Source organism: Staurois parvus, unplaced genomic scaffold (genome assembly GCF_062004578.1).
Source record: "Staurois parvus isolate SC_StPar_1 unplaced genomic scaffold, SC_StPar_1.0 ptg001090l, whole genome shotgun sequence".
Lineage (NCBI taxonomy): Eukaryota > Metazoa > Chordata > Amphibia > Anura > Ranidae > Staurois > Staurois parvus.
The window spans coordinates 5346593-5361295 of NW_028318886.1; the positions used below are offsets into that span (position 1 = coordinate 5346593).

General features: G+C 38.6%; 1 protein-coding gene across 6 annotated transcripts in view; it reads left to right on the forward strand.

The window, feature by feature from the left end:
* EBF2 (EBF transcription factor 2) overlaps positions 1-14494 on the forward strand; it is a 144162-nt gene extending 129668 nt beyond the window's left edge. For 2 of the 6 annotated variants that reach the window (XM_089658737.1, XM_089658739.1), the window contains exons 11-17: positions 370-458; positions 1152-1217; positions 1308-1482; positions 2109-2294; positions 3165-3332; positions 5397-5470; positions 9725-14494. In XM_089658737.1, coding sequence (XP_089514863.1) covers positions 370-458; positions 1152-1217; positions 1308-1482; positions 2109-2294; positions 3165-3332; positions 5397-5470 — 758 coding nt within the window. In that variant the 3' untranslated portion in view covers positions 9725-14494. The remainder of the gene's footprint in view (positions 1-369; positions 459-1151; positions 1218-1307; positions 1483-2108; positions 2295-3164; positions 3333-5396; positions 5471-9724) is intronic. The other 4 variants (XM_089658740.1, XM_089658742.1, XM_089658738.1 and 1 more) reach the window with 3 other exon arrangements.
* The last annotated feature ends 209 nt before the right edge of the window (positions 14495-14703 follow it).

Here is a 14703-nt window from a genome sequence, read left to right on the forward strand (position 1 = left end):
CACCAACTACAGGCAGATACAAGACCAGTCACCCTGCACTAGGAGAAAATGCAGTAGGGACCCTGGCAGGGAGCTTCTCTTTCTTAGCTACATGGCAAGCAAGCTGATCACACAAGAGTTTCAGTAGGAATAAACTGAGTATCCACCTGGAGCTGTATTTAAACATTTTGTAGCTGAATCAACTTGCTAGTTTATTAGAAACCACTTAAAAGACTGAGGCTTCAAATGCTGACCACTGAACTGGTAGGCTTGAAACTGTTACAATCAACATAGCTACAATCTCCAGTCTATTATATGGTCACACAAAAGCACATCTCATGGATATGCTTTCCCCGCTGGGCACTACTAATCAGATGTTCTCCCATTCAGCATTAAATGAACCCACCATTGACTATGGCTTCCAGAGGTTACAGAAGGTGATCCCCAGACATCCTGGTGACCCTGAAAGGCTGGCAAAGGTAAGATCAGCAAATATGAACCACTGTAACTTTTTACTTTGTACTTCCCTAGATACAATGTGAATACAAATGGCCTTCTTTAGTAAAGCAATATCAAGAGCAATGATATTTACAAAGTAAAACAAGCGATCACATTTCAGATTACTTAGGTTTTCATAGTCTATTTTATTTTGCATATTTCGTCATCTTCATTGAATAAGCCAGAACTGTAAATCTTTTATCTGTGGTTTCTTGACAACCAGGAATAGCTAGCAATATAAAGTCCAGGGGACGTTATGCCATCTACATTTACTTAAAATGGAGGTCATATACACAGATCTCAGCCTTTGTAAAATGAAACCTGCAGAAAAAAAAAGTGTTCAGCTGACGTACACAAGTAATATTCAGTACTTTAGGGACAACCCTCTCACTACAGTCTATGATACAGTAATGAGGAAAACACAAAGTTATTTCTATTCAATAATTTCTGTTTTGCAGAATTCAATAATTACAACCAGTGGGATTTTTTTGCAGTGTAATCCATTGTTACATTGTGCTCAAATTATTGCACAATTAATACAACAGTGTTAATATAATACAACAATTTTGGCCCACAAATGGCTAGTTTTACATAGGAGGGTATAGGAAGTATGTACTGATTTTAATTCCAGGGAGCCTTTTAGCTTACATTTTTCTGTTTGTTGTGTTTTCAAGGAAATGTTACTTAAAAGAGCAGCAGATTTGGTGGAGGCGTTATATGGAACCCCCCATAATAACCAGGTAATTCTTCAATATCTGATCTTCACAAAACTCTAGGTGCATGTTTTCTATATTTTGCTCTCCTATTACAACTCTTTATTCTTTTGAAAGGACATCATTTTGAAGAGGGCTGCAGACATTGCTGAGGCTCTGTACAGTGTCCCCCGAAACCACAATCAGCTTCCTGCCTTGTCCAGCTCCCCTGCTCATGGTGGCATGATGGGAATTAACTCCTATGGGGGGCAGCTTGGAGTCACAATTTCAGATTCACAGGCCAATAACCAGGGTGAGTAATGCATTATGTAACACCTGTCTTTGTCACATGTGCCAGGGCTCCATGAGGCCTTTTCTTTTCCTCTCAGCAAAGGCCTTTTTCTCATTTATTTATTAAAGGAAATATAGTTACCTACCAAAACCACCCCGTTTCAAGGTTTACTGCAGTTCCGCATAAAATATTGCAACCTAATTAAGAACCAGGGAATAGTATACCTGCTTGGTGCCTCAAACTGTTATCTTAGCTTTAGCTATCTATACTTGGCCCAGTATGTGGATTTCTATAATTATTGCTAACTGCACCCCCCCTTCCTCCCCCCACACACACTTTAAGACTCTCAACTAAGCCCAACATAGAAAGACAGGAAAGCATACTAGGTACACCCATTGTCATTTTGCTTTTTCTTCTTGAACCACCTAACATTTTATGGACACCTTTTAGCCCTTTTTCAACACCACTGCAGCCTTCTGCAAGTATTGCCTTCATAGGAAAGCTGTATACCCAGATTCACTAAAAGCCTGCTCCACTTGGCTGAAGAGTGTTCTGTAAAACTTGAATTAAATGGAAACTGTAATGGTTATAGATAATGTTTTAATTTTTTTTTTTAATGTTTCCAAACCTTGGTCTATTGTATCCAGGATATATTCGGAATACAAGCAGCATCTCCCCACGTGGCTATTCCACCAGTTCCACTCCCCAGCAGTCTAACTACAGCACTCCAAGCAACAGCATGAATGGTTACAGTAACGTTCCCATGTCAAACTTGGGGGTTCCGGGTTCTCCAGGATTCATCAACGGCTCTCCCACTACATCACCCTATGGCAGTGAGTATCTTCCTTGTCAAGCTTCACAGTGTATTTTGAAATGATAAGAGGTGTGTACACGATTTCCAGTCTAATTTGGGCTTATTTATGAAAACTAGTGAAAGGGACACTGGACGTATTGCCCACATCAACCAGTCAGGTTCAGCAACATATAGTGCATGTTTAAGCTTTCTTTGCTCCAGTTTTCATACATTGGCCCCACTGCTTAATAAGAGCAACATTTAGAACATACAGTAACTTGATGAAACAAGGAGGGCAATATTTTCTATTAAACATCATTAAAGTGTATATTGTTACTGGCTAGTATGGGAAATACAGACACTTTCAAAATTTTTAAGAAATCTGTCTTCAACTGTATATGTGAGACCTAGAACTTAAACTTTGTACCTACCTAGACTTTTCCATGCACTTAAATCTATGTCTAGACATCTGTTTAGAGACAGAATTTTGTGCCCAAAGCTCTGATTAGACCTTTGCATGTATGTCTAGGTTTTTTTTCCTAGATTTGAGATTAGACCCCTACCTCAAACTCGATTTATGAGTCTTGATGTCTGCATATGCTGTGACCTATGTGCTACATCTCTGCCTACAAACAAAACTATGTATATAAACCTCTGTCTATACTGATCTGCAATGACCTCTGCCTAGACCTTGTTAAAGCTTAAAACATATCTGGCTAGACATGTAGCAGATTTAGTCTTTTATGCATGGACCTAGACCTACACTGTTGTGTCTGGGCCCTCACCTATTTGATTCAACCTAGGCCTAAAGGCCTAGACCACCAGCAAGACCAGTGGTCTAATAAGAACACAGTCTAGATTTCAGTGTTGACTTATTCTCAATCTGACTGTGCCCATACTTGCATTGCAGTTATGCCCTCCAGCCCACCCGTGGGAACATCTGGAAGTTCATCCATACTGCCTTTCTCCTCCTCCGTCTTCCCCTCCATGAAACAGAAGAGTGCCTTTGCTCCAGTCATTCGACCACAGGGTTCCCCATCTCCAGCCTGTTCCAGTGGAAATGGTAATGGTTTTAGAGGTGAGGGCACATGGGATGTTGCAATGCACATCCACAAATCTGAAACATTGTGGTACATGTTGTTTTTGGTAAACATATGAAAACCTTTCAGTTAAACAAGCTATTTACTATGTATATTTTCAGTAGGGGGCTTATATATGAAAATTTGTGAAAAATTAAAGTGGAGGAGTTGCCTGCAATGCCTACCTTTTTAATGTTGACAATAAAAGTAAAGCTATCATGTGATTATAGTAACACATCTAGTGTTTATGTAATCAATTAGTATTGGTAAATAAATCCTATTAAGATGTTAAAGTGCATGTTTGTGCCAATGGAGATGGGAAAAGGGAGCACTGCAAGCTATGGCTTGTCCCCAGTATGGAGCAGTCTACCAAATTTTCCTCTTGAGAAAGCTCAGCCACGGGATATCAGGGAAGGCCTAAAGGCATACCATAAACTAGTAGTCAAACCTATCTGATGTACTAATCTGACAGAGGTTGTAACCCTTTCCCACTCCAGTTTTTATTGCTGTAGGTTCCCCCATTGGAGAGTTGTTTTCTAACTTTCTTTAATGCTAAGATTTATAAGACACAGAAATATATTTAAAGTAGTAAGTAGATAGGTGAACAATTTCTAATTGGATTACCTATTTGATCATCAGAAGTTTGTTTGGTAAGGCAGAAATAGTGTGATGGAGCTTGCAATTTTTTTATAATACCAAAACCTTATCTCCAATTTTCATATAACTAGCAAAATATTACGTAACACCATACAGAGTGCTTGATCTGCATTCATACCACTTCCTACTCTAGCATGGCTTATACTATAAGATCTGTCTTTCTCTCCACCTGCCATACTATAGAATCAATTTGCAGTGAACAAGAGTAACCTACAAATATGTTGAATAGAGTAGAAGAATTGGTAGAGATGATCAAACAAATTTTGCACGTTAGAACATATGACAAGTTAGACCAGTTTACTACAAGCTTACATTCATGTGGAATGGCACCAATCTATACTTCATGTGAATATGAAAAGACTGTTGGCCAGTTCTGCCCAGACACTGCAAAGTGCGCAGTGTTCTCACAAAGCAGGAATAGCGGGGAACCATAAACCAGAACACCATTAATACCAGGGGACACAGATCTGGAAACCACAGGGAACCACAGTCCAAGATGAAGAAGTGATAGAAAAGGCTACACGGAATATCTAAATATAGAAAGGGAGACTGCTCAGCAAAAACAGTCTCAACCCGTTAAACGGTTTGACTGGTACCATATCCTTTATTAATGACACTGAAATATATTGATTACCTAACAAAGAAAAACAAACTGGATTTTTAACGTACAACACTATGTATGAAAAGAACTTTCCAAATAATTATTGTACAAAATCATTAAAATTGCAAAATAGACAACACTGAGATATTGATAAAAACAACACAGTCTATTATGTGCCAGCCATTATCATTTTACAACTCGTAGTAGTCGTGGGAAAAAAAAGAGAGGTTTTCTAAGCAGTCATCTCTGACACATTTCGCAGGACATGCTAGCTTCTTCAGGGAGAGCTGGCATTTATTTTTCTGTTGCAAACTCATACAGCTTACGAACAATTCCCAAATAAAGAGAGCCACACATATCATACAGGTTTAGGGACCTGGGTTATTGAGAAGTGTAATAAAGTTCAGGCTTATAAGGCATTCATGAGTAGGTCAACACCCCCATAGCAATTGCCAGCACCATAAAGATCAGCAGGGTAATGATCCCAATGTTGTCCATCCGCAGAAAGATGTGCTCCTTAATCAGTCTCCCAATAAATCCTGTACTCGTGGATTTCAGTGGTTCTCTGGGGTGGGTCAGGTGGGTTAGGCCATATATAATATAATATAAAATATAATATGGAATAGGGATAGGGAATGATAGGGAATCAATATATTTCAAAAAAGGCTACAATTTGGCTGAGTGGGGCCCCAGCAAACTCCATTGGGTGCATGTTAGATTTGCCCTGTGTATTAGGTAACTGGTAAAAAAGTGTTTCAAAGGTGGACTGAATTTTTTATTACCTATTATCTCTTATGTTATCTAGCATACAAGGTAGAAACAGATAAGGTCCCTGGTGGCCCCTGGTTTGAACCCAGCAATGCAACCCTGTACATCTAGGTATACCACTTGAATTGTACTTTTTATTATAATATGATTCTTATTGTCATAATAGAATTAGTTTTGGATAGGATGTAGGAATTGCATTATGGATAGTGAATTTAGTGGTTGTACTCATACACAGTATGTCTTTCTGGGAGCAGTCCCGAGTGTTTTACAGCCCCCACTAGTTATGACGGAGCTCTGAAGTCCCTCTTCCACTGGGACTTAGGCCTGTCAGAACACAGAGTACAAAGACTGCTGGGAAATCTCTGCAGGGTTCACAGCATGGAGCTGCAGTGTTCTGCTTGACTGGAGTGGAGAAGCAGACAGGACCAGTCATAAAATTACATATACAGCTTGTGCAATGCAGCACTATCACATATAGGCACAATGTGACTATTCTTCTCCCCTGCATCCTTTTCCATAAAAGGATTTGTAGAAATACGTTGACTTATATCACATCAAGTAGTGCTAACATGAATGACATCTAATAACCCCAAGCAACCAGATTTTACCTTTCGTGAAATAAGAGAACTATATACAATGTGGGATGATTTCTGATTGGTGGCTATAGGTTATTGCTTATAGGTTATTATATTCCAATTCCTGTTTGGGCCAAATACAAACAATTGATCACCCAAATGCAAAAAATTGCTTTGGCTTCAATATCCACCCTAGTTTTCACTTACATGGTAGGCACTCTGCTCCAAGCCAACCCTCCCAGTCTTATATTCACCTATCCCTGATTCATCAAGAAATTGCAGAATAGATTTCCCAGCCTTTCTTCAAAAATTTGCAAAGGTGCAGTTACATGTTAAATCACTGGGGCTACTTTATGAGCATGGCTACAAATATAGTACATCTGGGCATGAAACTAAAGCTGTTTCCTATAGTAATCAATCAGATTTATTTATTTTTTAAATCTTTGGTTAAGCTAAAAACAGCTATATTTTTTCCAATTTCCTTAGCACTGTAAACCAAACGTTAGTCAGAAAACACATTGGTGCCTACAGAATCAAAATAAATCCTTTGCTTTATTTTCCCAAACATAGGTCAGAAAGTGAAAGATCAGACCTATTTGGATTTAGTTGGAAAAGATACTGTTTAATGTTAGCGTTTGGAAAACAGACTTAAACGCCTCCATATGACAGATAAATATCTTTCCCAAAAAGTCGCAAAGGCGCTAATCAAAAGATCCTATATGTAGCTCAATACAAATTGTTATGAAAGATAGACAACAGAAGGATTCAAAATTGGAGAATTTGGCATAAAGCATTGTCTCCCCAAATTGCATTGTTGTTTTCCAAAGTGTGTGTTATTTATAATACCTAAATCTGAATTTTCTACTATTTTATATAATAGCTAGTTAGTAAAATATTATATTTTTAACAGAAGATGCACAATTTTCAGCTTGCCCTAGCTTTATAATAATGCTTCATATTTTTCTTTCATAAAGTAGAAAGGCCTTAGGTATATACTTGAATATATATGCGTTCTAGCAGTTAAACAGTTAAATGTTATGATGGTAACTTGATCACTGCAGGGGTTGGGGAATACCCAAGGATCTTGTTTCACTCCCAGGCCCAGTCTGTCAGCACTGGCCTCGGAAAGGTCTCCCTCACACCCCAGGGATGTCCCCTCATCCCTGCACTGGCAGCCATTCAGCCAACACACTGTAGGGCAGAGGAGAGCTGAGGAGCCAGGCAGGAAACCGGCCTGTATTACACCTCTGATGCAGCAAGGCCTGTGTGAATACATGTTGCTATGACTGCCATTTCTGTGACTTGTCAGTGACAGTGAGGCTCAAGCAGAGATCTGAAAAGGGCAACGCAACATTTTCTGTGATAAATGTATGCATTTGTGATCACTGGCATGCTGTAAAAGCTTGTTGTAAACAATGCACACTCTGGAGACCAGTTACCTACATGACCAGACTGGCGTGTGATTGAAATGTTCCCCATGTACATCTTTCATACATGCAGGGATTAGAGAGATGGAGGCTAAAGGAGTGTACACTAGAATACTAAGACAGCCTTTCTAAACCAGGTTGCTCGGGCTTCCTTGAGCTATGAGCTTCCTGTCTCTCAGATGAGAGACATTTACACTCAGTGGCCACTTTATTAGGTACACCTGTTCAATTGCTTGATAACACAAATTGCTAATCAGCCAATCACATGGCAGCAACTCAATGCATTTAGGCATCTAGACGTGGTGAAGGCAACTTGCTGACGTTCACAAACCGAGCATCAGAATGGGGAAGAAAGGGGATTTAAGTGACTTTGAATGTGGCATACTAGTTGGTGCCAGATGGGCTAGTCTGAGTATTTCAAAAACTGCTGATCTACTGGGATTTTCCTGCATAACCATCTCTAGGGTTTACAGAGAATGGTCTAAAAAAGAGAAAATATCCAGTTAGTGGTAGTTGTGTGGCCGTAAATGCCTTGTTGATGTCAGAGGTCAGAGGAGAATAGGCAGACTGGTTGGAGATGATAGAAAGGCAACAGTAACTCATGTCAATATGGACCAAAATCTGAGAAATGTTTCCAACACCTTGTTGATTCTATGCCATGAAGAATTAAGTCAGGTCTGAAGGTAAAGGGGGGTCCAACCTGGTACTAGCAAGGTGTATCTAATAAAGTGGCCGGTGAGTGAAAGTAAGTGCTCTTTTGAGCTATCTGTAAGGGGGGATTCTACCCAATGACCACAAATATAAGGGGCATTCTTCCTACTGATCATCGTACTAATGTATCATTAGCTGTAGATATAGTAATTATTGAAAGGAGTTTCCTTAGACTGGAAAGTTAATTCAAGGGTTCCCAAATGTTAAAAAGGTTGAGAAAGGCTGCTCTAGGGCTGTAATAACACTCGTGGATTTTGCTGTGGCTCACAATGCCATCTAGGACTGATGAGTGCCCATGGCATGAATCAGAAGACCCTGTCACATGATGTGGTACTAGTTTGGTTGGGTGTCGATTCCCTGAGGTACCGTCTCAATTTTTTATCCCCTACTATTTGTACTCATGTCTACTTTCCATGCTGTGCTCCTCAGTTCTCTGAAAACATTTGATGTTGGTTCTCAGAAATTCCCCCATCACCCCATGAAAATGATGACAACCTAGAGATAGTTATCAAAAAAACTCTGCCTAGAGCCATCAGTGCAGAAATACAGCCGCATGGTAGAAGGAACTTTAAGCAATGTTACTGCTACTCACTTATGTCTGCTAGGTATTTTTTAATATATTTAACATGTAATAGACCTTGGCCTTTGCAAACGTGCAACCAGCAAACGATCTTTGCACAAATTGATTAAAATGCATGAGATATAAACCGTCTATGGTTTCTAATTACTGAACAAAACCTAAACTACAAGGAAATGGGGACCGCTTTAACTTCCCATTTGGTAGTGCCAGCAGCAGAATATAATCCAGACTATAGAAATGGAACTCCAATCAAAGGATAGAGTGGGAAAGGAGTATGTCCTTTGTAATTTTTTTGCTATCTGTTTCTCTGTTGGGGAAATTAATCTAGTGACCATTTTAATTGGGTAAGAAAGGAATTGGAAGAGTAAAATATTATAGAGGCCACCAAAACTGAAGCAGAAGAGATATCCTTTAATGGGAACACTAGATCTGGAGACAACTATCAAAGATGTGTTTTCCCTTTACTTTTGGGGAATTTCCACTTACTTCCTGCCAGGTACAGAAAGTATGTAGAAATGTTCTCCCCGATGAAGGAATAGACAATATAATAAGAAGCCCATCCAAACTCTATCCACAACTTTGAAATGTTGGGTACAGTTCAGCTTTAAAAAAAAACAAAGTTGGAAGACATGGACTTTTAAAAATCACAATTAATTAATGCCCATTAGTTGACTGTGTTTCTTTACTGCATTCAAAACTGTATGATATTCAGAGCAGAAAAAAGACTGGCAATGTTATATTGTTCTCCATGCCTCCCTTTACAACCCCCCATTCTTTAAACTGCCATCTATTGTTTTGGTGACACAGGACAGGGAATGTTTTCAAATCTTCCTACTAATGTCACAGACAGAAACAAAAATCTTCATTGTCAAAATTATGGCTGGAGTTAGTTTTAAAAAATAGAAGAGTGAAATGATACACAACACAACCATCTGTTTTATGCACATTACCGGAGATTATGGTAATGTTCACAAAACTGATTTTCCAACTGATTATTTTTTTTTTAATATTTTCTGTTTCCATTATACATTTAATGCCTGACTCTTTTTTTTATTGTTCTTTTTGTCTTTAGCTATGACGGGGTTGGTAGTCCCTCCTATGTGAAACAGACTGAACTGTTTGTATATGTATCAGAAGTGAAAAAAACAAGACATTGTGTGTGATGGCAGGGTCCATCTCTGGAATTGGATCTACAAAGCCAGGATCTTGGTTGTATCTATAGAGATCCACCACCAACATACCAAGGAGAGGAGGCCTCTGGGAAAATATGCTTCTTATGTCCTATTGGTGGCAAACACACTAAACTGAATCCTGTACAGAGCTGGGATTTCATCAGACAACTACATGGAATATTTTGGATACTTTTTTTTTCTTCTTTGTAGGGAAAAAAACAATTTCTATTTTCAGCCAACTTTTTCTGATACCGATTTTATGTTTGCGCCTTGGGACGATCATAAGAAAAAAAAATTACGAAAGGAACTGAACAGGGTATCGGCAGGGAGGACTCTGCATCCTTTATCTTCAAGGATAATCTGCTTCCTTTGCTGTATGTGTCTGCTTAAATGCTTACATTTTTTAATGTTTAATATGTTTTACATTATTTAATTGAATAAACTTGTAACTTATTGTATTTAGAATTAGGATGAAAGATCAACATAATAATAAATGCTAAAATGGGTGATGGGAGACATGGTCTCACAGATAATACACATTGAGGACCTTGCATGCGTCTAGGTCCAATTCTGATCAATGCTGGGCTTGGCTACTCATATTGCTACCTTGTCATAGGTTACAGCCTATAAATATACAAATGTCATTTGAAATGTTCATCTGCTTAGACCTCCTCCAGTGGGTGATGGATGGTCACACACAGTGGTGGATTACAACAGAAGCAGTAGCCCTAGGCATGGATCTCTAAAAAGGGGACCCAGATGTTCAATGTTCTACACCAGTGGTCAAGCATTACAAGGTTGAGGCACAAGAATAGGAGTAATTTCCAGTATATTTATAAAGATGCTCTTTATTTTATTGTCTTAACAGGGTTATATTATCAATATTGTTAGGCAATCATACAAATAACGTACATAGTCAGGGCCCATGATTTAAATGTTTTAATTTGGCAGTGGTCACGCAGAACTGTAAGACAGTTTCACACGGAACTAACTAACTATTGAACGTTTACTTAATTATATCAGCCTACCTCCCAATAATTTTAATGTTTCCTAAAAGGTCAGTTCTCATCCCCACTTTAAACTTCACTCCTAGGAAGCAAATTATTAAAAAGTATGAAAACATGGTCAAATACAAGTAGCTTGTTGACATTAAAAAACAGCAGCACACTGTTGAAGTCATCCCTCTGCTCACTGTCAGCACATGTGCATGAAGCAGCACCTGATTGGTTCAAATTGCTGACTTCCTCCCTCTTCCAGTATGAGTTTTTTTTTATTTAAATACCCAGAGTTTTTTGTTTTAAACTCAGCTACAAAGTTATACACATGGCACAAGTTATTGGCATGCATTCAAATCTAAGAACTGGAACTACCTTGCCCAGTTGGACAGTTGTGGAGGCATATACAAGCAACTGACCAGATGACGTTATAATTTGAAACATCCACAATGGGAAACAGAAACTAATCTAATTATCTACTTCATTTACCTAACATGTAGTAGCCACACCTGCTTTTGTTGCGATAACTAAACCTATTTTGTATGCCAATGTGCTGTCAATTTATGTTTAAGGGTGTTCCATTTGCTATGTCTAACTCATGGATGTCGATTCTTCATACATTGCCTTTATAGCACTACTATAAAAAATGCAACAAATTGCTCAAAGATAATAAAAAATGAACTCGGTTGTAATACATCCAGCTTTTCATGGTTTGCAATACAAGTATATATCTATGTTTACTTAAAGTACATCCAAGCCCTAACTGGATTGAAAGCACTGGGAAGTGACAACAATTGCCATGTTTTTAATAAAATACCATTTATTGTTTCTCAGTGCTGCCAATCTCCTTCAGCCTAGTTCAGTCACTTCTTGTCTACATGCGATATTAGGGTTCGTGCACATGCCCAGTTCTGGCCATATAGCGTATATTTCAGTGTATTTCCTTGCCAGGAAATCCACAGGCGTTGCGTACATCTGCTCATAAAAGTCAATGCCTTTTGTGCTTATATGCTTACACCCGCATATGGGTGTACAAATATGGATAATAAAATGTGTAAACCTGTATGCATATGTGTGTTTATGTACTTGCATATACAGTATACCCGTATACAGCGATTGACTTCTATAGGTGACTGTGGGCTACCTGGGTGGTCCCTGGTGGTCTTGCTGGGAATACTCAGGAATGTACGCTATATGGCCAGATACGGCTCATGTGAATGAACCCTTATGCATTTTTAAAAAGACTAAAACAGCTTTTGGAATTACATTATCTTGTTAAATCCAAGTGATTTTAGTGATTGGATTTACATTTACTTTCAGAAAACATTATCAAGAATTAAACACAGTATCATTCCTAAATCAAGAGGTGGCTTGGTCATCACCTATACCTTTAGGTTTAGCTCATTAAACAAATTATTATTGCTTTAATAATTTATTTTCAGCCATGTGGCTATTGTTTTCAGCTCTCATTGCTGAAAATATCCACTATAGAATATAAGGATCATTATAGCTTAGCCAATAAAGACTTATGGCACCATCCAAGTCTTGACCTGTCTGTATCTCAAGGCAATGCTACTATGAATAATAGTGAAAATCTGATCTCAGGCCTGGCCCCGGGCATAATGTTCCATATTTCATAACCACACATCAGAGCCATAACTAGATTTGATAGGGCTCCATAGCAAAACCATGAGGTGGCTTTTGTCTCTTCAAACTACAACTCAGCTAATCCTCTAATAATAAAGAATACTAATTGTTTTTAAAGCAATTGTATAGCAGTCCTCGACCTTTATATACATTAATTTTAGCCAAAACAGTATTGCTACCTACATACTGTAAATCATTCTGGAGCCAGACAGCTCCGGGCCCCATAGCAGTTGCATGTTCAGCTATGGCTAGAGTTACTCCGTTGCCCCAGATCAAGTACAAGCTGCCACTTTTCCCCAGTGACTCCTACGGTGGAGTAACTCGCCAGCATTTTGTATAATTAATACCACTTGCTAAAGGTTAGCATTGGCAAACTGAACTAGATATACTGTGTAGACAACAGCGAAGTGTCACAAACATTACTAAAGATATATAGTATAATGAAATGAAATAGCTCTAGACAGACAGTTAAATACACAGATTGTATATGAGAGCTATTTTACTAGCTAAAGGATTGTTATTTCTGTCCATCCATTTCTGAGATTTACACAGCTTTGTTAAACAAATCAACCTTGTCTGGAAGGGTAGGGGACCTGATTTTTCTCAACTGCAGTTAAAGTGGGTCTACCCCTTACATATACTCAGTGAAGTGACTGGCCTCCAGTGATACACAGAGATGAAACAAATCCTCCTACATAAGTTGTACCTGTTTATCTACAGCTCTCTCTCTCCTTCACAGCCTTCTAAAACACACAGATCAAAGGCTATTTCTCACTTCAAGCAGGTAAGGGGCATGGATCTGATGTCACATACTGCACAGACTAGAGAGGAGAGATCGGTCTAACCTGAGACATGAGTGGAGGGAAAGGACAACTTCCCTTCTACACAGAATTCTAGGGAAACATGCACTGCAGAGGCTGTCAATCACCTACTGTGTGCTGGAGGATGGTGGGTTGTCACCCAGGATTCTGTGGTGTCATTTAGACTGTCATAAGTAAGTAATGCAAATAGTAGAGAGAGGAGAGATCAGAGCGGAACCATACTAGGTGCTTTGGTGAGGCTAGTACACAACCTAGTGGGATATGTATTGTTCATTTTTGTTATAAAGGTTTACAACCACTTTAAGTAACACTTGCAGTTCTTGTCCCTTTCCTGACCAGGACAGACAAGAGACTGATGAGCTCATCTCATTCTGCTCTCTCCTCCTAGCTGCATATCCCTTATTAGCACATAAGTACTACAGAGCAACTGATTGGTTTCTTGTGCTGCTTCTCTTTTTCCTAGTCTGAGTTGTGCTGTACAAGGACTACAAGAGGTTGGTATCAATCCTGATTGCATTTGAAAATGTTATAATAAATAGATGAGATGCATTTAGGTGTGTCTTTTAGATCTTCCCGGAGTTCAGCTTTAAATCATGAAACACATCAGGCCATGTCCACGATTCTCCCAACTCTCTGCAAAAAAATCTCCTCCATATATCTCTAGTATATCTGTATGAAGCTACACCTTAATGGATTCAGGTTGGATTCAGGGAGATCCAGGACTGTTAGTGAACAGGTAGATCCCCAGCACCAGTTCTTGAACCTGTAATTTACAATTAGCACTTTGCAATGCATGACCCTGAAGCAATGCATATTTTGGTAATGACACTAAAAATGTTACATAATAATTCTTTTTGGAAGAAATAGCATAGTTCAGTACATTCACTAATTGTTTTTTCTTTCCAACATTTGTGTTTGTACACCTATGAATGTATTATCATTTGATCTTCGGTTTACAATCATTTTCTTTCCATGCAAAATTTGTGATTCTAGCCCAGTATAATAGTAACTTATCTGATGTAGCCAGGCAGAAGGTATGGAATACAAATGAAATGACAGATCCGAACTGCACAACCCACATTTCTACTGGTTTTTACAAAGCTGCTTTCATGATATCTGCTTTGTTAGAATTAATATTGTCATTTTTTTGTGTTATTTTGAGATGTCAATCCAGATTAAATCTCATAATATGGGATTTTGTACAACACCAGTTTTTGCTTTCTTTTGTAACATATACAAATATGCACTGTATTTATTATTATTATTATTATTATACAGGATTTATATAGTGCCAACAGTTTGTGCAGCACTTTACAATATAAGGGAGACAGTACAATTACAATACATTTCAGTACAGAAGGAATATGAGGGCCCTGCTCGTGGAGGTTACAATCTAAAGGAAGGGGGAGGTGATAC